This window comes from Hibiscus syriacus, unplaced genomic scaffold, assembly GCF_006381635.1.
Source record: "Hibiscus syriacus cultivar Baekdansim isolate YM2019G1 unplaced genomic scaffold, ASM638163v2 tig00110831_pilon, whole genome shotgun sequence".
Classification (NCBI taxonomy): Eukaryota; Viridiplantae; Streptophyta; class Magnoliopsida; order Malvales; family Malvaceae; genus Hibiscus; species Hibiscus syriacus.
The window spans coordinates 2815831-2842821 of NW_024062882.1; the positions used below are offsets into that span (position 1 = coordinate 2815831).

The 26991-nt window shown below is 31.9% G+C and overlaps 2 protein-coding genes across 2 annotated transcripts; both read right to left on the minus strand.

The window, feature by feature from the left end:
* Window positions 1–7580: 7580 nt before the first annotated feature.
* On the minus strand, window positions 7581–8428 carry LOC120142627 (organ-specific protein P4-like). Its single transcript, XM_039157164.1, has 2 exons — window positions 8325–8428; window positions 7581–8196 (listed from the first exon to the last, which is right to left on the minus strand). Exons 1-2 carry the CDS (start codon window positions 8367–8369, stop codon window positions 7702–7704), a joined length of 540 nt encoding a protein of 179 aa, XP_039013095.1. The 5' UTR covers window positions 8370–8428; the 3' UTR covers window positions 7581–7701.
* A 13671-nt stretch (window positions 8429–22099) lies between these two features.
* Window positions 22100–23328, minus strand: LOC120142626 (acetylserotonin O-methyltransferase-like). Its single transcript, XM_039157163.1, has 2 exons — window positions 22566–23328; window positions 22100–22492 (listed from the first exon to the last, which is right to left on the minus strand). The coding sequence occupies exons 1-2, from the start codon at window positions 23292–23294 to the stop codon at window positions 22193–22195; spliced, it is 1029 nt and encodes a 342-aa protein (XP_039013094.1). The 5' UTR covers window positions 23295–23328; the 3' UTR covers window positions 22100–22192.
* Between the last annotated feature and the right edge of the window lie 3663 nt (window positions 23329–26991).

Genomic DNA, 26991 nt, shown 5'->3' on the forward strand with positions numbered 1-26991 from the left:
TTTCGGCAGAACATGGTGATGTGAGCGGATGGGCAACTATTCCCGTCAAACTTCTCGAACTCCAGGGACTTAAATTTCGGGGGAAGAACCAAGTCCGGGACTAGACTAAGTTCCGTTGCATCGATTTCATGGTAGTCACGGTCTCCTTTGACTATATTCATTTGGTCCTCCAATTGTTTGATTTTTTCCTCCATCTTCCTCGTTTTTTCCTCTTCATCCAAATCCGGTACATGGTAATAACCCGGATTGTTCCTAGGGTTAAATACAGAGGACAAGGGCTTTGATTTTGCAGCAGATGAGTCCCCTCGAAGTTCTGGTAAGATTTCAGGTGAGATAACCACTTGTGGGGTAGGTTGTATAGTTACCCCTTCCGATGAACCTGCCCCAGGCGCACTGGTCTGTTGTAGGCCAATTAACTTGGCAACGATCTGATCAACCAAGGACTCTTGGTTCTTTGTGATTGTTTCTAGAGTATTTCGACTGTTCTGGTTTATTTTGTCTTCTAGCTCCTTTTGTAGTTTTAACATATTCTCCTCGATTTGTGTAATTCTGGCTTTCATCCTCTTCTTCTTCAAACGAGTGTTATGTGGATGGGGTGTGTCCAATACTTGAGGCGGTGTATCCAGTATTTACTCCTTTTGATGAGACATGTATATATTAGTTAATGTGAATGCAAAGAAAATAACAAAATGCAAAGAAAATAAGAAATGCAAAATGTCTAAATATGTGATGCATGAAATGTCCGAGGCATTGATCCAAAAAATGTGCCTGTTATTCTGAATAACCCTTATTGGTGACAAAAGTGTTACGTCTGAAGAGACAAAAAAACTCTTTTTGATGGTACAAATCTTGTACAGCTTCTGACAAGTTAATTCGTCTTTTTCACTAGTTGAATATCCTGTCGCACCATTCCGGCTCCTTTGGCTAAAATGTGCAAATAATGAGATGCTTGCCCAAAAAAAAAGATCTCGAAGGACTGCATCTTCGACTTTCACTTTCTACCGAGCTTGTTTCTAACGAAATTGTCATTGGAGCCTTCCATCGAGAAATTATCCGAAGCTTGCCTCTTGAATTCGTCAGTAATGACATCCAGCTCAGCTAGTGTTTTACCATCTTGTTCTTGTAGTTTTCGAAAGGATCGACCGGGTCAGTGACCTTTTCCTCGTATTGCCCCTGTAACTTTGCCTTTGAGTATTCTTTGACTACGGTTGGACTTCTGAGTTTTTTTGTTTTTTATCTCTTTGTATTATAACCCATTCGTCCATTAATGCAGATTATTCATGTTTAACAAACACATTTTTGGTGGATCAACACATCGTTTTAAATGATGCAAACGATGAACACAAAATAAAATAGAACAAAAAATAAAAGGGTTAGTGAGGTAAATCAAAACAATAAAAAAATGAAAAATCCTACCCCACATGATATCTACCCCTCATGCTTTAATTCCTACCCGGACATGATTTCTATTCCGCATGCTAATTTTAAACAAATCCTAACCGCATATTTGTCTAGTTCGCATGCTTTGAACAGAAAATAAAGCAGGAAACAAAGCATCCCAGGGTTTGGAATGAGGTTTTGGGGTGGGCTCTACTTCCCTGTACTCTCCCGGTTTAGGTTCTAAAAAGGTACTCGAGTTCTCCTTGTCGGTGCCCCCTTGGGCTTACCAGACCCTTAGTCCTAAACTCATTACAAGCTTATGTGGACTAAGTTAAACTCGAGAGGAAACATTCCCTTATGCCCGCACGGTGAATAAATTCACACGAAGACATAAGGTATATGAATCCCGAAGGCTACTTGCTAGGCATATGCGGTGAATAAATTCACACGAATGCGTCGCTTTCACTCCCACTTAAAAGGGTTCGGAGCTCGGGTTTAGAGCTTAGAGATCACAATTTTGAAAAAAATCTGAAATCATTAAAAAACATCAGTACAACTATTTATTTGAAACAAAATAATCAAAGGTAAATAATTGGAATCGAATAGATAAATTAAAATTTAAATTTACAATTTTCGCATAAAAAGACAACGGAAAATTAATTCTGGCCTGACTCACTTACCTGTCCCCAGCGGAGTCGCCAAGCTGTCGGAACCGTCTTTCGGTTGGGCCCCAGAATTGGGCTTCGACTTGAAATGAATTGGAGTTGCCCAGCTGTCGGAACCGTCTTTCGGTTGGGCCCCAGAATTGGGCTTCGACTTGAAATGAATTGGAGTCGCCACCGACCACTTTAAAACGAATTTAGGTGGGCCGGACACCATCTTACCTGATCTGCGTCGTACCAGAAACGTGTCGGGTTCGGGAGTCGGTTACGGTCAAGGAAGGATTAGCACCCTTGAACCGCCCTTTCGGTACCAATTAATTTGTCGGTTGTCTTTAATTGCGAAAATTAGAATTTAAATTAAAATTAAAATTATTCGATCCGAATTACTTACCATTTGATCGGCTGAAATCATGACTGAAACAAAATATGTTAGATAAAAAGCGAAATCAAAATGTTAATAAATAAAAAATATAAAAAATAATAATAATAATGAAAGAAAGAAATAATAAAATAATAATAAAAGGTTAAATTAAAAAAAATATTTAAAAAGTAAAATAAAAATAAAGATAAAACTTAGGATCAAATTGGAACAAATTGAGCTTAATGAATTAGAAAATGAACTGCAAAAGAACAAATAAAAAGTTATGGGACCAATTCACAGAATATAAAAAATATAAATAGGGACCAAATTGATTAAATCAGAAATATGGGGGCCAATTTACAGGTAGTGACCAAATTGAACTGCGACTCAAAATACCAGGGACTGCGGAGAGGATTAAAAATCTTCTATTTGCAGATCAATCCTTCGTAAAACGACGCCGTTTTGAATTTCGTATTTAAAGCCGAAAATAGGGTTCTATTTCTTCATTTCTCTCATTTGGTCACTTTTCCCTCTCTCTCCGCGCTCTCTCTCGTCTCTCAAACTCTCTCAAATGGGAGATATCAGGCCACAGCTCCGGTGGTCTCCCCGTCGCACCGGCCACCATGCCGGCCACCGCCGGCGGTGGCCGAAAAAAACCATTTAGCCCGAAACACTCGCCTTGTCACTCTAAACCCCGATCCGAAGCCCGTTTCCCCTAAAGGGACCCCAAACGGCGTAGATCTACGCCTAAAGTTCGGGTCTTTTACCTTAAAACCTACGCCTTCTGGTTTTCCGATAGCTTCTCCGAGGCCTTTGGTTGGTACTTCGGTTTTGTGTATTTGGTTGTGTTCGACCTTTGTTGTTGGTCGATTTGATGGTGTCGTTTGTGTGATGGCTGTTGTGTGTATGACTTGGGTTTGGTTGGTTTTGTGTTTGGTTATTTTTGGTTGTTTTCAGGTTTTTTATGTGCTGTTGACTCGATGGAGTCTTGTTTGGTTACTATGCTTGTTAGTTCTCTCGATGATGGTGTGTGTTGGTACTGTTGGTCTTGTGGTGACCGGCTCTTGGGTTTTTTTTGTGACTGATGATTTTCGTTGGTCTTGGTTTACTCCGATCTTGCTGAGGTTCCGTGACCCCGTTCCTCCGTCGGCCGTGGGTTTTTATAACCCCCCACTGGCCGTTGTGAGTCCCGACGATCTCGGGATCATGGTTGTTGGTTGACCGAGATCCCCGTGCATGTGGCACCGGTCACCTCGGGATGGTTCAGTCCTGTTGGTGCGGCCGGGAAACGCGCTGGCCGTTGGTTTACTCCCTTGCGGCGCCGTTTGACCTATATCATTTAGGGTTTCCAAACCCCAAACCTAACCTTGCTGTTGGGCTGGTTCGGGCCCGTTTCTTGGATTTGGACTCTGGCCGTGACTTTTGGACCTGGAAAAAAAAAGTAAAATAAAATAAGTAATAAAAAAAAATAATAATAATAATAATAATAAATATAAAAAACTATATAATATACATTTTTAAAACTGTTTCTTTTAAAAACTATATATTATATATAAATTTCCAAAAATATTTTTAAAAACTATATAATTTTCAAAAATGTCTTTAAGAACCATATAATTTTCAAAAATATTTTAAAAATCATATATTATATATGTTTTCAAAATGTTTTTTCAAAAAATTATATATTCTATATTTATTTTCAAAATGTTTTAAAAACTATATAATATATATATATTTTCAAAAATGTCTTGAAAACTATATATTATATTTATTTTCAAAAACGTTTTAAAAACCCATATAATATATAAATGTTTTCAAAATGAAAATGTTTTTTTAAATTATATAATATATAAATAAAAAAATGAATAAAAAAGATATGGACGAAAATGAGTGTCTACATTTATGAGTTCAATTTTTAGTAATTTTTATTAGAGGTTCAATTTTTTTAATATTTTTTATTATGAGCATCTCTTAAAAATCATTTTTTTTAATTTTTATTATTAGGGACTAATTTTTCAATACTTGTTATGAGCTACCCTTAAAATTTATTTTTTTCAACACTTGTTATTATGAACAATTACTTAAATAACGGTATGTAATCACAACAATGACCGTTATGCAGTGATAACAACATCATCTAAAACTGCGATATCTACAATAGTAAATGTTATGAAAATTTACAACCACGATATTTACAGTAGCTGCAATATCATTTGTTATATCCTCAAAAGAGATAAACATAACGTGACCAATTACACAAATGTAAACTGTAATTTATATCTCTAACAATGGACCTAATTTTTTTAATTTACCTAGGACCATTAAATTCTCATAAATGGACCTGCTCATTAAAGATATATTTTTCCCCTCATGTTACCGATGGACTAACCATCTCTTTTGTTTTTGCAGGCACTCCGGAGAGGAGCCTGCCTGTTCTATAGGTTGTAGTAATTATTTTAACTTAAATTCACATATTAACATTAAATATAGTACTCTATATTTTAACTTAAATTCACATATTAACATTAAATATATTTTTTATTTTTATTTTAAATTATTAAATCTATTTTATTATTGTTTTAATCTAAAAATATATTTTATTTTTATTTTAACTTAAAATATATTTTAATCTTATCATAACTTAAAAATATATTTTATTTTTATCTTAACTTTTAAAAATATATCTTATTTTTATTTTAACTTATTACATATATTACATTATTAACTTAAGTTATTAAATATATTCTAGTCTACCTTAAATTATTAAATATAATTTATCCCTTATTTTAACATAAAGTATATATTTTATTCTTATTTTTAACTTAATATGTATATTTTATTTCTATTTTAATTTAAAAATATTTATGCTAATTTTGTTTTGATTTAAAAATATATTTTGTTTTTATCTTAATTTAAAAATATTATAAGAATATAAATATTTAAGTTAAGGTAAGAAAAAATTATTTTTTAAGTTAATAAAAAAATTAAAATATATTTTTAAGTTAAAATAAGAATAAAATATATTTCTAAGTTAAGATAAGAATAAACTATATATTTTTAATGTTAAGATGTTAATTTAATTTAATGTGTGAATTTAAGTTAAAATATATAAAAGAATAAAACTTTAAGGTTAAACTAGCATTCAATATATGACACATTTTAAACCAAAGGGTTTGTTTGGTTTAGTGGTTAAATTGTTGCACCGGTGGTGTAAAATAAAATTATTAAATTAAAATAAATTAATTTTTCAATCGAATGGTGATATGTAACACGATCTGATCTGAAGATTAAATTTATTTTATTTTATTAAAATTAGGACTAAAATGATAGAATATGTAAGTAACCGTGACCAAATGTGAATTATACCAATTTTACTAACTGTGATGTCATAACTTTCGTTAACTGTTAACGACTAGTGACTTGATTAAATTGATTTAAATATTTGGATGACTCTGATTGACAAGAATTCAAAAATAGTTGTCAAAATGAAAATGATTATAATTGAGTGATCACTCACATAATTTATCGTTATTTTTAATATTTGTTATTAAGGGTTTAATTTTTCCCTATGGGCTTAATTTTTTTCTGCTAATATATATTATTAGGGACATACCCTTATAATTTATTTTGTTTTAGTATTTGTGTAAGTGTCAATTTTTTTTAATATTTTTTTTCTTAATATTTGTTATTAAAAGTCTAATTTTTTAACACTTATTATGATGGTCTAATTTTTTCCATATTTTTTATTTGGACATACTTTTAAAATTCAATTTCTTTTCTAATATTTTGTTGTTGTTATGTGTTCAATATTTTATTACTTTTTATTAGAGATTCAATTTTTTAATATTTGTTATTATGAATATACTCTTAAAATTTATTTTTTTAATTTTTATTATTAGGGACTAATTTTTCAATACTTGTTGTTATGAGCTACCCTTAAAATTTATTTTTTTCAACACTTGTTATTATGAACAATTACTTAAATAACGGTATGTAATCACAACAATGACCGTTATGCAGTGATAACAACATCATCTAAAACTGCGATATCTACAATAGTAAATGTTATGAAAATTTACAACCACGATATTTACAGTAGCTGCAATATCATTTGTTATATCCTCAAAAGAGATAAACATAACGTGACCAATTACACAAATGTAAACTGTAATTTATATCTCTAACAATGGACCTAATTTTTTTAATTTACCTAGGACCATTAAATTCTCATAAATGGACCTGCTCATTAAAGATATATTTTTCCCCTCATGTTACCGATGGACTAACCATCTCTTTTGTTTTTGCAGGCACTCCGGAGAGGAGCCTGCCTGTTCTATAGGTTGTAGTAATTTTTTTTTGGCTTAATGAAAAAATAAGTGCCTAAAAAATGTCTTGAAAAATATTTTAGTGTCTAAAGTATTTTTTTCTGTTATATTTTTAGATGCGTACCGTTAAAAAATCGTTAAGTGACTCGTATTACGTTTATATTTTTTAAAATAAAATAATATTTAAAAATATTTTTTTAAAAAAATGGATGTGACATGTATACGGTATGCACTTAAAGTGTAACGAAGAAAATTTAGATATATATTTTAGCGAAAAATTCTTTAGACACTAAAAGTTAAATTTGTATATACTTTATACACTTATTTATATATTAAACCATTTTTTGTTCAACTCCTCTCATCCTGTTTTAGCTTCATCATGCATTTTGTTATCGACATAAAGATCGCATGATTAACAGCTTTTCTTTTATTTTCAGTCATGAAATTGTGTTGTCTTTTGAACAGGGTATGTGTATTTGTATTTCCTTTTTGTGTGTTCTGTAATGGTTGCGTTGAACAGTTGTGTGTTTAGGCCGTCACAAATTGATGAGATTTGGCGTTATGGTATGCCTGAGGTTTCGTTCACCCGTCAATTTGTCACTTTCGAAATTTTAATAGGAAAAACGAAAATTTACTCCATCATTAGTGACTATTTATTTAGTTTACCCTTTATGTTTTTCATATGGTAATAGCTTGCTTAAGCAGCACAGCGTCAATGGTATTTCTGCTTGAACTTTTTACAGCATGCCGATGAAAGTGGAGCCGAGCAGCTCAAAAACGAGGTTCAAGGCTTATAGTATTTCTGCGTATCAAATAATAATTTATTTTTATTATTTAATAATAACATGCATTTTTTCCCTTTATTACAGGAATATAACAGCGATCTTCTCACACAAAAGCACACCACCCGTTCGGATGATTATTCCGAGTTTATTTTAACACACAATACAACGTAGCATGTTCTTGTTCACTTTCACCCATGATAAATGGTGGCGTCCGGTACCTGTTCAAAATCATCAGTGAATGATTTTCTTTCTCCTTTAAGATTATCATCGTCTCCGTAAGCTGAAGCATTTGGTCTCGGTTCGAAATCTTCGGTAAATGATGATGATCTCTTTCGTTTCAGATTAGAAACACCACCGTAAGCAGAATGGGTTGGCCTCGGCTCGAAATCTTCGGCAAAAGATGACGATTTCTTCACTTTTAGATTCTCGTCGTCCCCGTAAGCCGAAGCATTTGGCCTCGGCTCGAGATCTTCACAAAATGTTGTCTTCTCATTTCCCTTAGGCCTCACTGGTCGTTTAAAATCCTCAGTAATAATCATCTCTTCGTTCAGCTCACCGGAACCGGCGGAGGCGACCTCGATCTGAACAAGGCCTTGGAGTGCATGAGGCATAGGTTGGTCTTTCATTACAGCTCTCCAATACTCTCCACCATCTTTCCTAGCTGCTACAATGGTGTCTGCAAACTGCGTCCATATAAAACATGTATAATTAACCATACAAATTAACAATATATAAATGTATAAATAGTAAAAAATTATATTATTAATACCAAACTGTCATTTGTTTAATCAAGTTTGCAAAGTCAGCTTACCAGGAGAAGTGACAGAAATGCAAAGAAAGGAAGGAAGGTTTTCATGATTTATTAATGGAATGAACCTAAAGATTGATATATGGATATCAACTTCTACAACTCTTATGGAGCCGATAAACAATTTTCCTTTCTATATATAGAAAAAATTATGAATTTTTAAATATTTTACTCACATCATGATTTGTATAGGAATTATTTTTGAATAAACTATAGAAATGGTCACTTTAATTTCATAGGTTTTCACTTTTGCTTATTGAATTTAGAAAAGTAATATTTTTGTCACTTACATTATCAGTTTATAACTTTTTGGTCACTTACGTTATCGATATATAACAATTTGGTCCCTGAGATGTTAAACGTGGTTAGTTTGAAAGTGTGACTTGTTAATAAAAAGGGGTTAATTTTTAATTTGACCCACACTAGATAAAATACTAATTTAACCCTTAAATTTAAGATAAATTAACAATTTAACTCTTAAAATATAGATAAAATATCAATTTAAGCTAAGAATCTAATCAAAGTTGACATCGATCGCTGCTCACCACAGTAACCTGCCTATCGTTATTGTCTACGACCATTAGATCCAAAATTTCTAATTCACTCTTTTTGACCTATAAACCCGAATATAATATTTGTTTCCTCGAAAAATATCTTGAAAATATCCGTTTTCCTCGAAACCCTTGGCCTCAATTATTCTTTGTTTTGTATTACTTTTTTTATGCCCATCTAGAATTATTGTTGAATTTAAATATAAATATGAGACCATGTATAGGTGGAAAGATAACGCCCAGGCTCAATCAAGATATGCATTTTGGCGTTTTCACACATTCAAAAACGTTTCAACAATACATCAGTTCAAGCATAACATCAAACATCAAACTATTTCTCTATCAAAGATTAGGACTGATTCGAAATTAATTAATAGAAATAAAATAAAAGTTTAATTGTATCGCACAGTAATCAGTGTTTTAAAAATAATATCGTTTAATCTTCGAAATTAATACTTTTCTTTAATATCTTCTAAAATTTAAAACTTTCCTAATTTTCTCTAAAAACATTATATTCTTATTGTACATGTTGGAGATACATAATTATCACGTAACACATATTAACTGACGATATCATTGGCGAGTAAGAATATCATATTCACCAATATTTAAAAAAAAAAGGTAAAGTAGACAAATGTTCATCGATTATAGAACAATGTTTTGTTGAGTTCATCGACTATTAAAAGTTATAAACTCATTATTTTTGTTAAAAAAATTGAGGGACATCTGAGCTAGACATCAACCTATTGGCTGAGATATAATAAGATCATATTTTAATTATGACTACTGGCATTGTCGTTGTTTGCAAGCATTGACTCGGTGATATAATGTTTCAAGCACGGACTCAATGACATAATGCAAATCGAGAGTTGATACACAAAATACAACTCAAACGATTCTGAGATCAGATTTTATCAAATCTCAATTAATAAGTTAATGTACAGCTCAAACGTCCACTAATTTTTATGAAAATGACGAGTTTGAAACATATCACATATGAATAATGGGGTGACCATTTTATAAATTGTAATAGTTGAAAAACTCAACAAAATAATGTCTTATAATCAAAAGATCATTTTATAACTTTTACTAATTAAAAGAATAAAATAATACCATATAATCGAGACATGGTTTATATACTTCGTCCAAAAGAAAATATATATAATTTATAAACCATCATCACTCACACCCTACTCTTCAATGACAGAAGGTATAATCATCCCACTGTCTGTGAGGGAGATGGTCTGTGGAAAGATAAGGTCCCGGGCTCAATCAGGATATGTATTTCGGCTTTCATTATTGATATTTTCGAATGATTTATAATTGATGTATCGATAGTGTATAAATTTTATATACGATCTTGTAGTTGGCTTTGTATAATCAAAAAAAATTATATACGATCTTTGTATAAATTAATAGGGTAAAGAATACAAATGGTCCCCTGATTATATACACTACAGCAAAACTGTTATGTAGCGGCGTTTTTAGAGGCGTTTGAAGAGAAAACGTCACAAAAGTTAAACATATAGTATCGTTTACAATCGTAGCGCCACAAATTGATATTTTAGCGGCGTTTGTTGTAAAAATACTGCAATAGAGTTAACATATAGCGGCGTTTTTTTGTAAAAACACCACAATAGGGTGGTTTATAACGGCGTTTTTCCAACAAACGATGCAATGAAAAATAGTTTAGCGTCGTTTATAGACAAACGCCACAGAATAGTTAATTAATGGCAGCGTTTATTGTAAAAACGCAGCAATAGAGTATAATATTTGCGGCGTTTTGGCTAAAACGCCGTAATAGAGTGGTAAATTAGTGGCGTTTATACCACAAACGCCGCAATAGATTACACATATAGTGGCGTTTTTTCCCTCAAATGCCGTAATAGTGATAATCAATAGTTGCGTTTTTAGACAAACGCCGCAATAGTATTACTCAATAGTGGCATTTTTAGACAAAACGCCACAATAGTGGTAAATAAGATGTGGTACTCGATCTCGGTTTAAAATCACTAGTGAATGATTTCTGGCCATAAGAAGTGGTGCTCGGTCTCGGTTCAAAATAGCTCTCCAATACTCTCCACCGTCTTTCCTATCTGTTACAATGGTGTCTGCAAACTGCGTTCATATAAAACATGTATGATTAACCATACAAATTAACAATATATATATATGTATAAATACTAAAGAAATTATATTATTAATACCAAACTGTCATTTGTTTAATCAAGTTTGCAAAGTCAACTTACCAGGAGAAGGGACAGAAATGTAAAGAAGGGAAGGAAGGTTTTCATGGCTTATTAATGGAATGAACCTAAAGATTGATATATGGATATCAACTTCTACAACTCTTATGGAGTCGATAAACAATTTTCCTTTCTATATATATAGAAGAAGTAATAATTTATTTAAAAAAAAATTTCAGTCACATCATAATTTGTAGAGATATTATTTTTGGTATTCATTTTGTCCATTATTAATAATTAAAGGCATAGGCAGATCTGCTTAAGAGACTCCTAAAGTAAGAATACACATGAAGAAGATGCTTGTGGAACTGATTAAAACCACCTAAAATAAGAATAGACATGAATAGGGAGTTAATGAAGACGGTCGACACTCATTTTTATACAGGACATCAAGAGTTTTTTATTACAGTATTTACATAGTATATAATATATATAAAAAATAGTTTATAAAAATGTATATAATATATTATTTTTTAAAATATATAATTTCTGAAAATATATTATATAGTTTTTTTTGATTTTAATGGTTATTTATAAGGAGGGTCATTGTGCAATTATGAAATAGTTTAATTATTTCTACAGTCCCTGCATTTTTGATGTGTAATTCATTTTGGTCACTTGTTGTAATTTTCACTTGAATTTTGAATTAATTCAATTTAATCCATGATTATATTTCTTATATTTTTCAAATTGACACCCTAAATTTTTTAATTTTCCTTGTAGCTTTCATTTAGCATCAATATGACCCCTAATTTCAAATTCTTTCTAATTTAATCCTTCTTTAATTTTTGTTTTCGTGTAATTTATTTTATTATTATTTTATTTTATTGTTTAACATTAATTTGATTTTTAGGGCAATTTTAAATTGGTCAAAGGTAAGTAATTTGAATCGAATTTTTAAGTTTTAATTTCAATTGTAATTTTCGCAATTAAGACAACCGAGAAGTCAAATTGGTACCGAAAGGGCAGTACAAGGGTGCTAATCATTCCTTAACTGTAATCAACTCCCGAATCTAATTAATTTCTGGTAAAACGTAGATCAGATTAATGGTAAGTTAGGGTGTCCGATCAACCTAATTTAAAATGATCAGTGATAGCTCCATCACACATAAATTTAAGTCGAAACCCGATTCCGAAACCACTCGAATGACGGTTACGACAAAGACAATACTCTTAAAGCAAGAATAATAAAATGATTCTTTATGAACAAGGAATTCGTAAGTAACAGTTAATTTTGTCGCATTTACTTTGTCTAATTTAATAATTAAAGTATGGGCGGACCTCTATTGTTTTAGATTTATTCAAAGAAAGGAAGGAAGGTTTTCATGATTTATTAAAAAAAGAAAAATTTCAGTCACATCATAATTTGTAGAGATGCTATTTTTAGTATTTACTTTGTCCGTTATTAACAATTAAAGGCATAGGCAGATCTGATTAAGGGACTCCTAAAGTAAGAATAGACATGAAGAAGATGCTTGTGGAATTGATTTAGACCTCCTAAAATAAGAATAGATATGAAGGACTCGATGAAGATACTCTTAAAGAAAGAATAATAAAAGGATTCTTTTATGAACAAGGAATTCGTAAGTAACAGTTAATTTTGTCGCATTTACTTTGTCCAATTTTAATAATTAAAGTATGGGCGGACCCCTATTGTTATAGATTTTTTTATGAACAAGGAGTCCTTGTCGAGTTAGATAAAATTATAAGAATAATTAAATTTTTTTGTTATTACCTCGATATTCAATCTATTGATTAACTATTCCGGATCGAGTATTGTAGAAGCAAGGGCGACCCTCCCAACGCAGTTTGCTCCCTTCGTAATTGTCAGGTTTCGAACCCCTAACCTTGCTTAAAGGAATCTAGTGTCTCATCCCACTAGACCAACGAAGAAATCAAAAGTACAACGCATTAGAATAAAAAGATAAATTTGGAGACAATAATCACCAAAATACTCAAACAAAAGTAAATAATAAACCTAAGAATACGAAAAAAATTAAAACATTCCATTGAGGATGACAACAATATCAAAACCTAATAACCTTTGTACAAACTCCTTGTCTCTATCGAAAGAGATGCTTGAAGAAATGATAAAGGAGTGGAGAGCAAACCAAATAATCTGGTTGGCTATTTCGTTAAAGAATTCTGATTACATCGGCAAACAACCTTTTACCAAAAGAGGGATCTAACTGTACGTGACCTCCAACTAACCAATCAGAAATAAATATCGTGATGGTTTTTGTGCGAGAACTAAAATGACCACTAAGGTATGCGAAAAAACGTACAAAAATATATGAGGATTGTGCCACAAGAGCAGAGGAATCGCGTGCCACAAGAGCAGAAAAAAATCATGTCACAAGGATAGAGATGCTTATTCAAAATTAAAAAGATTAAAGAAAAAAATAAAGACATAATATAAAAATAAGAGAATTAATATTCCTCGACGGTCAGCAACAACCATTAAAATTGGTGTCGCTGCCAACTAAACAAAGATCAAAGAGAAAGAAGAATACATCACAAAAATTGAAAGAAAATTAGGTTGAGAAAAAAGAGAGGGGGCTAGGGTTTACCTAGAAGAAAAATTATCCAATCTAATATCATGGATGTAGCTCTTGAGAAAAACGAATTCTTAGCATTTTCGTTAGTTAAGGAGTATTATAATAAATGATGATAACGTTTGAGGATTCAAGTTGAATATAAATTTGTAGAAAATTAGGAGTAATAGTTTGAGACCCTTAAATGTTTCCTTTCTATTTTTGAAGTCGAGTGTGGACTATGTATTTTTTTCTCAGCAATTCTTTTTTTATTAAAAGAAATCAAAGTTGTGAGCCTCGTTGAAAATTCCATACACCTAATTGGAGAAAAGAGTACTCGACAACATGGAAATAACAACAACGAAACATAACAGACACGAAATGCATAAAAACTACTAATTACAACGCTCATAATATCTCTACCTGCCAAAGCCAAAACACAACCAGCAAACTCCCAAATCCAAGACCACAACGAAACAATCTTACAAAGGAAACATTTGATTTGTTATTTTAACTTTAGCAATTAAGCCAACCTTTTCATCTTCAATAATGCAACCTTTATCTTCAATAGAGGTTTCTATCCACACCTTTTATCTCTCTCTATGAACATGTATTATTTTGACAATGATTGTGACATTCCTTCATGAAATTTTAAATATCTTGGAAGTTTCTTCTCGTTAAGAATAAATTTTTAAAATGAAACGATTAATGCCTCGAAAAAATGTTATTTTTATCATCAAATATTTTATTTTTCATTCTTTCCGACTCAATTCTTTGAATCTCCAACAACATAACACCTTCAGTTGGTTTTGTTACACCATAATCAACCATTAATAAATACTTTTTCTGTTGAAAGTCAAGAACGGTGCACATGGCCACAATTAATGGCACCAAAAATTAGCTAGCATTTGTTGAATTTTTGGAAAATGGTAAAATCATTTTAGTCATTGTAATTTAGGGTATTTACAAATTAGTCCTTAAACTTCAACTATAAATACCCTAGCTCATTTAGCTTCAAAACTATCCCAAAGCATTCTAGCTTTCTTCCAATACTAGAGAATTTAGAGAGTTTCTTGAGAGTTGTTTTCTCATTTTTTATCAAGAGAGAATTATCATTGTTTTCTCCATGGTAGATTGAGAGAAGTTGTAATTCATATTTTCTCATAGTAAAATTCTTCTACCGTTGCCCGTGGTTTTTATCCTATATTATTTAGGGGGTTTTCACGTAAATTTTGTGTCTATTTTATCTTCATTTTATTTTCTCAAATTATCAGTTGCGATTTTACTCTATCCGATAGCCGTCTTCCGCAACAATTGGTATCAGAGCCAGATTTGAGTGTGTAATATCTGCCTATTGTCTTTGTGGTTGCCACCAAAAGGTGGATCCTCCAACATAAGAAAGTAAGAAGGTATTACCCATTCTTTGAAGGTTCCAGAGAACTATTCACGATAGTGAAATAGTTGGAGCTATCCGTAATAGAAATTATGGCAACGAAATTTGATATTAAAAAATTCAATGGGAGAAATTCTCATTGTGGAAATTGAAGATGAAGGATATCCTGAGGAAAGACGGTTGTCTAGCAGCTATAAGTGAAAGGTCGGTAGATTTCACAGATGACAACAAATGGATCGAAATGGACGAGAATGCTATGGCAAACTTTCATCTAACATTAGCAGATGAAGTATTGTCAAGCATTGAGGAGAAGAAGACAATTGAGGAGATATGAGATCATTTCACCAAATTGTACGAGGCCACATCGTTGCACAATAAAATTTTCCTTAAGAGAAAATTGTACACTCTCTAGATGCCAGAATCTATTTCAGTGACGCAACACTTAAACACGCTGAACACTTTATTTTCTCAGCTTATATCCCTAAGATGTACAATAGGAGAACAAGAATATGCTGAACTTCTACTTCAAAGTCTACCTGATTCGTATGATCAACTCATCATCAACTTGACAAACAGTAATATCACCAGTCTAGTCTTTGATGACATTGCAGCTGCTGTTCTACAAGAAGAAAATTGGCTCAAGAATAAGGAAGACATACAAGTAAATCTGCAACAAGCAGAAGTGTTAACAACGATAAGAGGGAGATCAACAGAACGTGACGAAAGCAGCAGTCACAAACATGGTAGATCGAAGTCGAGGAGCAAGAAGAATTTAAAGTGTTACAACCGTGGAAAGAAGGGTCACTTGAAGAAGGATTGTTGGAGTCTAAATAAAAACTCTAATCCACAAGGCAATACCGCAAACACTTCAAATGATGGAGATGTTATATGCTAAAAAACATCAACAACCATGGAAGGTGGAAAGAGATATGCAGATATATGGCTCATTGATTCGGGAGAAACATATCACATGACCTAAAGAAGAGAAGGTTTCATCATTATAAACTTGTCTCAGGAGGATCTGCGTATAGATGCAATGATCATGCCTTAGAGATCGTTGGCGTAGGGACCATAAAATTGAAGATGTATGATGGAACAAGTAAAGTTGTTCGAGATGTGCGGCACGTGAAAGGCCTAAAGAAAAATTTATTATCCCACGGATTGTTGGATAATAATGCAAGCAAGATTGAAACACAGAAATGAATCATGAAGGTGTTTCGTGGAGCGCTTGTGGTGCTAAAAGGCGAGAAGATAGTTGCAAACTTGTACATGCTAAAGGGAGAGACTTTGCTACAAGTAGAAGCCTATGTTACCTCATTTAATTTAGATTCTGCAATGTTATGGCATCAGAAAGTTGGACACATGTCAGAACAAGGAATGAAAGTCCTTGTGGAACAAAAGCTACTTCCAGGCTTAAGAAAGGTATCACTTACTTTGTGTGAGCATTGCATAACAAGTAAGCAGCACCAATTGAAATTCAACACGTCAAATTCTAAAGGCAAAAGTGTTCTAGAATTGGTTCATTCTAACGTATGGCAAGCACCAATTACAATCCTAGGTGGAGCAAAATACTTTGTCTCATTTATTGATGACTACTCCAGGAGATGTTGGATGTATCCTATTAAGAAGAAGGCAGATGTGTTTTTAACTTTCAAAAACTTCAAAGAGCGGGTGGAACTTGATTCTGGAAATAAGATCAAGTGTTTCAGAACATATAATGGAGGATAATACACAAGGGAAGAATTTGATAACTTTTACAGGAAATAAGGCATCAAAAGACAGTTCACAGTGGCGAGCACTCCTCAAAAAAATAGAGTGGCAGAGCGGATGAACATAACCTTGTTAGAAAGAACAAGAGAAATGTTGAGGGATGCAGTCCTAGAAAATCATTCTGGGCAGAAGCAGTCAATACCGCCTGTTATTTGGTGAATCGAGCTCCATCAACTGCAATAGAGCTGAAGACACCAATGGAGATGTGGACTGGTAAACCAACTGATTATTCAAACCTTCATGAATTTGGAAGTATTATGTACGTGATGTACAACTCCCAAGAAATTTCAAAGCTAGATCCAAAATCCAGGAAATGCAAATTCTTGGGGTATGCTGATGGTGTAAAGGGGTATCACTTATGGGATCACATTGCCCGCAAAGTGATCATTAGCAGGGATGTTATCTTTGTAGGAGATAAGCTACAAAGAAAAGAAGAAGATGGTAGCGTTGAAAAGTCAAAGACTACACAGTTACATGTAGAAAAGGAGCTTGAACAAGGAGATTCTTCTGAAGCAGAACCAACACATGATGAACAAGAACCAGAGAGTTCTGAAGCTCCAACAATTTGTCAATCAGATCGTGTGAGAAGACGTCCCAATTGACACTCAGATTATGTTATAGAAGGTAATATTGTATACTACCTTTTAACAGAGGACGGTGAGTCATCAACATACCAGGAGGCAATAACAAGATACTTCACTGTGGATGATGGCGATGCAAGAAGAAATTGAAGCCCTTCATAAAAATAATACATGGGATCTTGTGTCACTACCACAAGGAAGGAAGGCAATTGGTAAAAAAGGGCTCTTTAAAATCAAGCGAAATGGTGACAAAAAGTTGAGAAGTATCGTGCAAGACTGGTGGTCAAAGGATATGCTAAAAAAGAAGGTATTGCCAAAAGAACCGGATGAGATACTAAAAGAACCGGATGAGATACTGGCTTCGAGGATGATGGCTTGTCACACGATGCCCTACCCTTATGCTGTACTGTATTGCCATACCCAAGGGACTGAAAACAGTGTTCAAGGTATTATTGGGTGGTGATAACGGAGATCGGGTGAAGGCAGTGACCGTTTGTCATATGGATACTTCGCAATGGAAACACGACCATGCGTCGTTCCGTGTGCTGGGGATCGAGCCCGGAACGCCCGGTGTTTGCCATTTCTTCCCGGCAGACAATTTTATTCTGGTCCCAGATCATTGAATTTGTAATAAGTGTCTTTGTCATGATACTTTGGTTGTACTAGATGATACTTGAGCTCCGAGACCTCGGTTAACCTGAGTCCCAAGACTTGCACAATAAATGTTACGATGCAGTATATATTGCATTGTAACATTCAGTGCGTCAGTGTTATAAAATATTTTATGTTCGATTCGATGTTTACATTTACATAAAGCAAATTTGATATTTTTTTTCCAAATTATTTGAGAATCCATTTTAATTTCTGCTAATAATAGGATTCATAGAACATTTCATAGGAAAACACACCTTTTACAATAGCATAGACATTCTAAGCACACATAAGCATCATATTGTAATTATATTACCATCTCATTCATGTGCTTTCTATAAAGCACATGAGAGTATTCTTACAACATCATTGCCACCATAAGATGTGATACTCGGTATCGGTTCAAAATCACTAGTGAATGATTTCTTACCATAAGAAGTGATGCTCGGTATGGGTTCAAAATCACCGGTGAATGATTTTTGGCCATAAGAAATGCTCAGTCTCGGTTCAAAATTGCTAGGAAAAGTTTTCTTCACTCCTTTAAGATCAACATCATCGCCTCCATAAGAAGTGGTGCTTGGTCTCGGTTTGAAATCACTAGTGAATGATTTCTTACCATAAGATGTGATGCTCGGTCTCAGTTCAAATTCACTAGTTAATGTTTTCTTCACTCCTTTTAAGATCAACATCATTGCCACCATAAGAAGTGGTGCTTGGTCTCGGCTCAAAATCAATAGTGAATGATTTTGACCATAAAACGTGATGCTCGGTCTCGGTTCAAATTTACTAGTAATTGATTTCTTCACTCCTTTAAGATCAACATCATCGCCGCCATAAGATGTGGTACTCGATCTCGGTTTAAAATCACTAGTGAATGATTTCTGGCCATAAGAAGTGGTGCTCGGTCTCGGTTCAAAATAGCTCTCCAATACTCTCCACTGTCTTTCCTATCTGTTACAATGGTGTCTGCAAACTGCGTTCATATAAAACATGTATGATTAACCATACAAATTAACAATATATATATATGTATAAATACTAAAGAAATTATATTATTAATACCAAACTGTCATTTGTTTAATCAAGTTTGCAAAGTCAACTTACCAGGAGAAGGGACAGAAATGTAAAGAAGGGAAGGAAGGTTTTCATGGCTTATTAATGGAATGAACCTAAAGATTGATATATGGATATCAACTTCTACAACTCTTATGGAGTCGATAAACAATTTTCCTTTCTATATATAGAAGAAGTAATGATTTTTTCTTTTAAAAAAAAGCAGTCACATCATAATTTGTAGAGATATTATTTTTGGTATTTACCTAAAATAAAAATAGACATGAAGAAGATGCTTGTGGAACTGATTAATACCTCCTAAAATAAGAATAGATATGAAGGACTTGATGAAAACTACTGAAACTCATTTTTTTCCGGGACATCAAAGATTTTTTATTACAGTATTTATATAGTATATAATATATAAAAAATAATTTCAAAAAATATATATATAATATATGGTTTTTGAAAATATATAATTTTTGAAAATATATTATATAATTATTTTTTTGGGTTTTAAGGGTTATTTATAAGGAGGTCATTGTGCAATTATGAAATAGTTTAATTATTTTTGTAGTCCCCGCATTTTTGATGTGCAATTTATTCTGGTCACTTGTTGTAATTTTTCCTTGAATTTTAAATTAATTCAATTTAATCCATGATTATATTTCTTATATTTTACAAATTGACCCCTAACTTTTTATTTTTCCTCGCAGCTTTCATTTAGCATCAATATGACCCCTAATTTCAAATTATTTCCAATTTAATCCTTCTTTAATTTTTGTTTTCTTGTAATTTAATTTTTTTATTATTTTATTTTATTGTTTAACATTTTTGACTTTTTTTGGGCAATTTTAAATTGGTCAAAGGTAAATGGTACCAAAAGGACAGTACAAGGGTGCTAATCATTCATTGACTGTAATCGACTCTCGAATCCGATTAATTTATGGTAAAGCGTACATCATATAAATGATAAGTTAGGGTATCCGATCAACCTAATTTAAAATGATCGGTGGCGGCTCCATCACACATAAATTGAAGTCGGAACCCGATTCCGAGACACTCGAAGGACGGTTACGACAAATACAGTACTTTTAAAGCAAGAATAATAAAATGATTCTTTTATGAACAATGAACTCGTAAGTAACAGTTAATTTTGTCGCATTTACTTTGTCCAATTTTAATAATTAAAGTATGGGCGGACCCCTATTGTTTTAGATTTTTTTATGAACAAGGACTCCTTGTCGAGTTAGATAAAATTCTAAGAATAATTAAAAAAAAAAATTGTTATAGTCTTGATCAATTGATCGTCCAACTGTTTCGCAACAGCTCTCGTGTTAGATAAAAAAGCTCTCGATATTTTATTAAATTTTTACTCAGAGTATCGAAAATATCTGAGACAGCTCTGTTATGGGAATGACCAGTCTAATGGCTTTCGTGTTACCCATTTCCACCATGAGGCGGTTAGCTCACTGTTTCAAAGCCACATGCAGCCCGCCCAGCAGACCCCAAAGCTCCGCATGAAGCACCAAGTAAGTTCTTAATTCTACAATTTTAGATATTTTGTTTTTTAAGATTTGCCAAAAAACAATAACACGACTCTAATATTTTTTTCTTTCATATGGTTTTTTAACTTAAAAAACAAAATTAATGTGGTGGTCTATAGTGCTGACGTGGCAGTCCACAATGGTTGATGACATGACATATGCATTAAATTGGTTTTTTGATTTTGTTCAAGGGCTAAATTGATTTTGTTAAAAGTTCACGGGTTTATTTAATTTTATAAAAATAATATTTATTTATAATTAAATATAAATTTATTCAAATATTCAAAAAAATTAAATAAAAAAAATATTCAAATATATTCAATAGAACATCACTTTCTTAGGTCGAATCCTAGATTTCTGTAAGCCTAAATTCTTGACCTTCCAAAAAACCCTCAAGATCTTGAATTGGAGCAGCAGAAGTTGAATACGTCAAAGTATTTGGAAGATACCCATTTGCTTGATATTTGTGATTCATAAACAACAAATGCATTTCCTTAACTTTTCGTTTTCCTCATAATTCATTCTTCAAACACATAGCTTCGGAATCCATGCCATTAGTTACAATCTGATTAACCCCTTGAAATTCGATGTGCTTGAAACTTCACGTCGAATACTGGAAACTGTTTGTCCACAGACACGAGGTGATATATACACTCTAGCTGCAGTGCATTTTGAGATGATGAGAGAAGTCAGGACTCAGGAGATAGCAGACACAGATTATTTATTCCACGGAAGTAGCATTCAAAATCTTCCACCCCTTTCATTTCTTTGCATTAGAAACTTAATTGGATTTTGCATTTGTTCCAGCTGCTTGCTTTATTATGTTTCTGTTTAATAAAAGAGACTCAAAAAGTTTGTGTTTCCATCAACCAAAGAATGTCGTTCAGAAACCAATGATACAAAATGACTGTACAATAAACTTGAATCAGTTCTTGCTCCGAACCCCAAGCCTCCTCCGGAAATCTTCTTCCATAAATGGAAGTCCGAGCAGCTCTTTGGTTTGGATATGTCTGGCTTCCTTTGTCGTGGATCGTCAGGAGTGTTTTCGACCATCAATATCTTCAGCTCCTGGTTGATAGCGGCAAACCCTATTACCAACAACTTGATTAATTGTTTGAGAGGATGAGGAGTTAACGGGAGTTAAGTGCAACGTCAGCAAAAACTAACCGGAGGTAATGGAAAGGACTTTATTGAAATCGAATTAAAAGTTTGATGTTTTTATTGTAAGTTTCAAAAGTTAGATGACTAAAATGCAAGTGCCTTAAAAGTTCAGGTACTATTTATATACTTTACCCTTTATATAAACATGTAGTTATCTCAAAATATATGTTAACTTGTATTACTTTTATAAAATTTTTATTATAAGAGTAAAGATATCTTTTTGAAAGATCACAAATTAATGTATTGATATCAATAGATAAGTAATAACAAACTAAAACATGCAATATTTCACTGCAAAAACAACTGCTGGGATTGAAATCTTTCGTACACAACAAGCTTTTATTCTAGCGGTTGATAAAGCATTGCATTGAGCAATAGATTTTTCTAAGGATAAGCTTCAATTACAGACTTAACTGCTTGGATGGATTTAACATTGAATCGAGTAAATCCGGACTCCCGAAGAACATAGTCCCATTCCTTTCGAGTCCTCTCTCTCCCTTTATTAGTAAAAGCCATCATCGCCATATCTAACATCAACCTTACGAATTCTAACTCGTTGCCTTTATTATCTTCTTCGAGAACTGCATCGGCAATTATGACCTTTCCTTTGTCTTCTGGTATCGCTTCTCGACATTTCTTTAGGATCCTAATGCATTCTTTATCGTCCCAATCGTGCAAAGTCCACTGCAATTCAGAAAAACATATGTAGATTAATCATGTTATACGTTGATGAAATGAAGGGTAAAAAGCGTCTAACCATTAAAAACACAGCGTTGGCATGTGGAATAGACACGAACATGTCGCCTCCTACGTTTTCGATACCTTCGAATTTCGGTGCAGCGGCAACAACATGAGGGAGATCGAAGTTGATGCCTCGAATCCGTGGGAATTGCTTAACTAAAAGGCTCAAAGCAGTCCCATTACCTCCACCAACGTCCACCAAGCTTTCAACACCATCGAACACTTCTGGACATCCTTCAATTATCGCCGGGGTCGCCAGTCTAGCAGCGCAAGCCATCGCATCGTTCAAGAGTTTGCTATGACCAGGGTTTGCCTCGGTGTAGCTCCATAGATCCATCCCGTTTGCTGCTTCAAATGGTGAAATATTCCCACTCTCGAGGACTCGAGCACTGAGACTGTGCCATGGCCCTAACATGATAGGACTAGACTCTAACAGTATAAAAGGCGCCATGGTGTTTTCTCCATGTTTCACCAGAAGGCGAGACAGTGGCGTCAATGAGAAGCCCATGGAGTGCTGGCCGGTGGGTTCTTGTTTGAATACTTGGTAATGGACAAGGAACCTCATAATGCGGTGGAGACGCGACGGTTCGCAGCGGAGGACGGCTGCTAAATCGGACAGTGTCATGGGGCTTCCATGGTTTTCAATAACATCGGCAACCCCAAGCTCAATAGCACATTTAACAACGGCCATTTTTGTATATCCAAAGACATAATTCCAAATGTCTACTTCAGCTCCACTTTCCATATCTCTGTTTTGAAAAGTCGGTAATCAATACTGATGGTGGAAAGTTTTATTGAAAGAAGATAAGATTTATACAAAAAAGGAAAGAGTGTCTATGTGGTCTCTACGTCTCATTAACATTATTTTCCATTAATTCTTTGAAAGGTCAAGTATTTTTAAATTTGATAATAATTATTTGACTTAAAGGTTTTTTTTTAATCTAATTTATCATTTTCCTTCTTATAACATTTTTAAATTAATGTGATTTTCGAAGTTTTTTAATTTTATCAATGTATAAAATATCTATTATTGTCGAGAGTTTAAGTTAGAGTTTAGGATTTAAGGGTTAAATAGGTTTAGGTTATAATATTTAGAATGATGCAGTTAATAAACAATTTCAAGGATTAAATTGATAACAAAATATTATAGGGGCAAGAATGATAAATTGAGTCTGACAAAAGTATCCTTAAATCTAATTATTTTAAATAATGAAATTTTATAATATATATTTTAAAGTTTATTTTATTGCAGATTTTTAAAATGCATTTTTATTAATAAAAATGTTTAAATAGTAAAATTTAAAAAATCAACTAAAATAATTATAATTGTATGCCGACGAAACTTCAAAATAATAGTAACTGATATATGTATACCAAATAATTGCCTACGGAAGCCTCCTTTTGCTACCTGTGGTCTCCTTTTCGTTGGAATTTTTTTTTTGAATAATATAAAATGAGTATAAGATAATATTTGTTAAAAAAATTAATTTATGACTATGTGTATATATTTTATAGTCATATTTGTTTGAATTTAAAATTTTAGAGAGAATAATTTGTTCTTTTATCAATTATGTTAATTTTGTCGCATTTACTTTGTCCAATTTTAATAATTAAAGTATGGGCGGACCCCTATTGTTTTAGATTTATTCAAAGAAAGGAAGGAAGGTTTTCATGATTTATTAAAAAAAAGGAAAATTTCAGTCACATCATAATTTGTGGAGATGCTATTTTTGGTATTTACTTTGTCCATTATTAATAATTAAAAGCATAGGCGGATCTGATTAAAAAAATGACTGTACCTCGTTCCTATATGTAATGAGATAAGAGGGAGGTAAGATAGTAAGCTGCCCCCAATATCAGATTAAGAACAGCTTCCGTAGAAGACCTCCGAATTATGAAATACCTTCCGTGAGACTCGATCCCACAACCTCAAGGTTAAAAACCTTGTGCCCTACTAACTGAGCTGAAAAGTAAGAATAGACATGAAGAAGATGCTTGTCCCCCAAAGCTCCGCATGAAGCACCGAGTAAGTTCTTAATTCTACAATTTTAGATATTTTGTTCTTTAAAAGTTGCCAAAAAAAATAACATGACTCTAATAATTTTTTTTCTTTCAATATGTTTTTTTAACATAAAAAAACAAAATTAATTTGGTGGTCTATAGTGATAACGTGGCAGTCCAGAGTGGTTAATGACATGTCATATGTATTAAATTGGGTTTTTGGGTTTGTTCAAGGGCCAAATTGATTTTTTTAAAAGTTCAAGGGTTTATTTAATTTTATAAAAATAATATTTATTTCTAATTACAAATATAAATTTATTCAAATATTCAAAAAAAGTAAATATAAAAAATAAAAAATAAAAATTAAATTACTAAAAAATTGAATATAAATATTAAAAAATACTAAAACTATTATAATTTTTTTAGAAAATTATATATATATATATATATATAATAGGTTTATAAATAATTACTTTTAGAAAGATATATTATACATAACATTTACATATAACATATTTGCATATCATCAACACTTATATAAAGTATTCTTACTGGACTAATCGAGAATTATAAAATTTAAATTAGTCGAGACTTAAAATTTTTGGATTAATCGAAACTTATTATATTTTTTTAACTATCTTTTTGTAATTCTCAACTAATTTAAAAGATAATTATATGATAAGTTTCGACATAAAATATAATTAAAAAGCATAGTAAGTTTTGACTAATTCCAAATTTGTAATTCTTGTTTATTTAAAATTTTGTAAGTCTCGATTAATTTAGTAAAAAATACTTTGTATAAGTGTTGATGATATGTCTATATATTACATGTATATATTATGTATATATATCTTTTTAAAAATTTTTAATAATTTATAAGTTATCATTTTATAACATATGATATATATTCAAAAAAATTAAAAGTCTCGAACTTTTAAAAGTGTTTTACAAAGAAGTATTTTAAAATTTAATTATTTAAGATTGTTATCAAAAAGTGAGTTTGAAAAGATAAAATGTCCATTATAGACATTACATTGTAAATTAAAATATAGCATTTAAATTATATTTACACCTACATATGAATCATATCAATTTAAATTATAATAAATTAAAAAAATATTATTATATATGAATTATATCAATTTAAAATATAACAAAATATAAAAAAATAAAAATAAAATAAAAAAAATATAATTATAATAAAAACATATTTTATATAACCCACTATTAATATTTTGATATATAAATTATAAATTTTATTTATTTTTAAATAATTAAAATAAATTATTAAAAGTAATAAATTATTTTTTAATGAAATTAATATTAAATTATTAAAATAAAATGTAAATACATAATTAAGTGGAGCTTATGCATTAGTAAGGGTAAAATTATAATTTGATTCCAAACGAAAAGTTGAAAATGAAAAAGCTAGAAATCTTATATTTTGTAATTATTTTGAAACCACCGTTCCTATTGCAATTATTTTTACCCCGTTTGGTATTAATTTTACGTTCAAAATGGGCTTTCTAGCTAAATTTATTTTAGAAAGCTTTACCAAATGGACCTTTAATATGTATACTCAATTTTTTTAGTAATTTAATTTTTATTTTTAATATTTTTACTTTAATTTTTTAAAAATATTTGAATAATTTTATATTTAAATTTAAAATAACTTTTACTTTTTAAAAAAAAAATAAATAAATCTTTGAACTTTAAAAAATCAATTTTACCCTCGAACGAAACTAAAAACCTAATTTATCCTATATGCCATGTCATCTGTTGCATCATCAGCTATCGTGGACTACCATATCGACACTGTAAATCTCCAAATCAATACCGTAAACTACCACATCAGTGCCATGAATTGCCACGTCAACATCGTAACAATCAATGACGGAAAATATTAGACAAAAAATCACATTGAATTTGTTTTCTGAGTTAGACATATTGACAGGAAAATAATGCGAGAGCCATATTATTTTTTTTAAAGAGTTTAGGGACATCTAACACCTTTTTGCGTTAAATATTTGTTATGGATTTAATAATTTAAATAATATGTATTTATATATTTAATAATATAAATAATTATTTTAAAATTCTGCATAAGATCTAAATATAGAGAATTTCATAAATTTTTGACGAAAAGGTATAAGAGGCCCCTATACTTTTGAAAAAAAATTAATGTGCTCCTCATATTATTATTTTTTATCAATGTGACCCTCTAACTCAGAAAATAAATCCAATGTGGCCCTATGACCAACGTATTTTCGTCATTGACAATTACGGTGCTAACGTGGTAGTTACAATGCTACCGTGACAGTTTACGATGCTGACATAACAATCCAAGGTGGAAGATTAATGTGATAGGTGACATGGAAGATGGGCTAAATTAGTAACTTTAACATGACAGATGGGCTGCCACATCAGCACCGTGGACTGTC

Coding starts and splice junctions, on each gene's coding strand:
- LOC120142627 (XM_039157164.1), bottom strand. CDS start 8,369: ATGAAAACCTTCCTTCCTTTCTTTGCATTTCTGTCACTTCTCCTG. Junction 8,197..8,324: donor CATTTCTGTCACTTCTCCTG/GTAAGCTGACTT, acceptor ATATGGACGCAG/TTTGCAGACACCATTGTAGC.
- LOC120142626 (XM_039157163.1), bottom strand. CDS start 23,294: ATGGAAAGTGGAGCTGAAGTAGACATTTGGAATTATGTCTTTGGATAT. Junction 22,493..22,565: donor CCAACGCTGTGTTTTTAATG/GTTAGACGCTTT, acceptor TCTGAATTGCAG/TGGACTTTGCACGATTGGGA.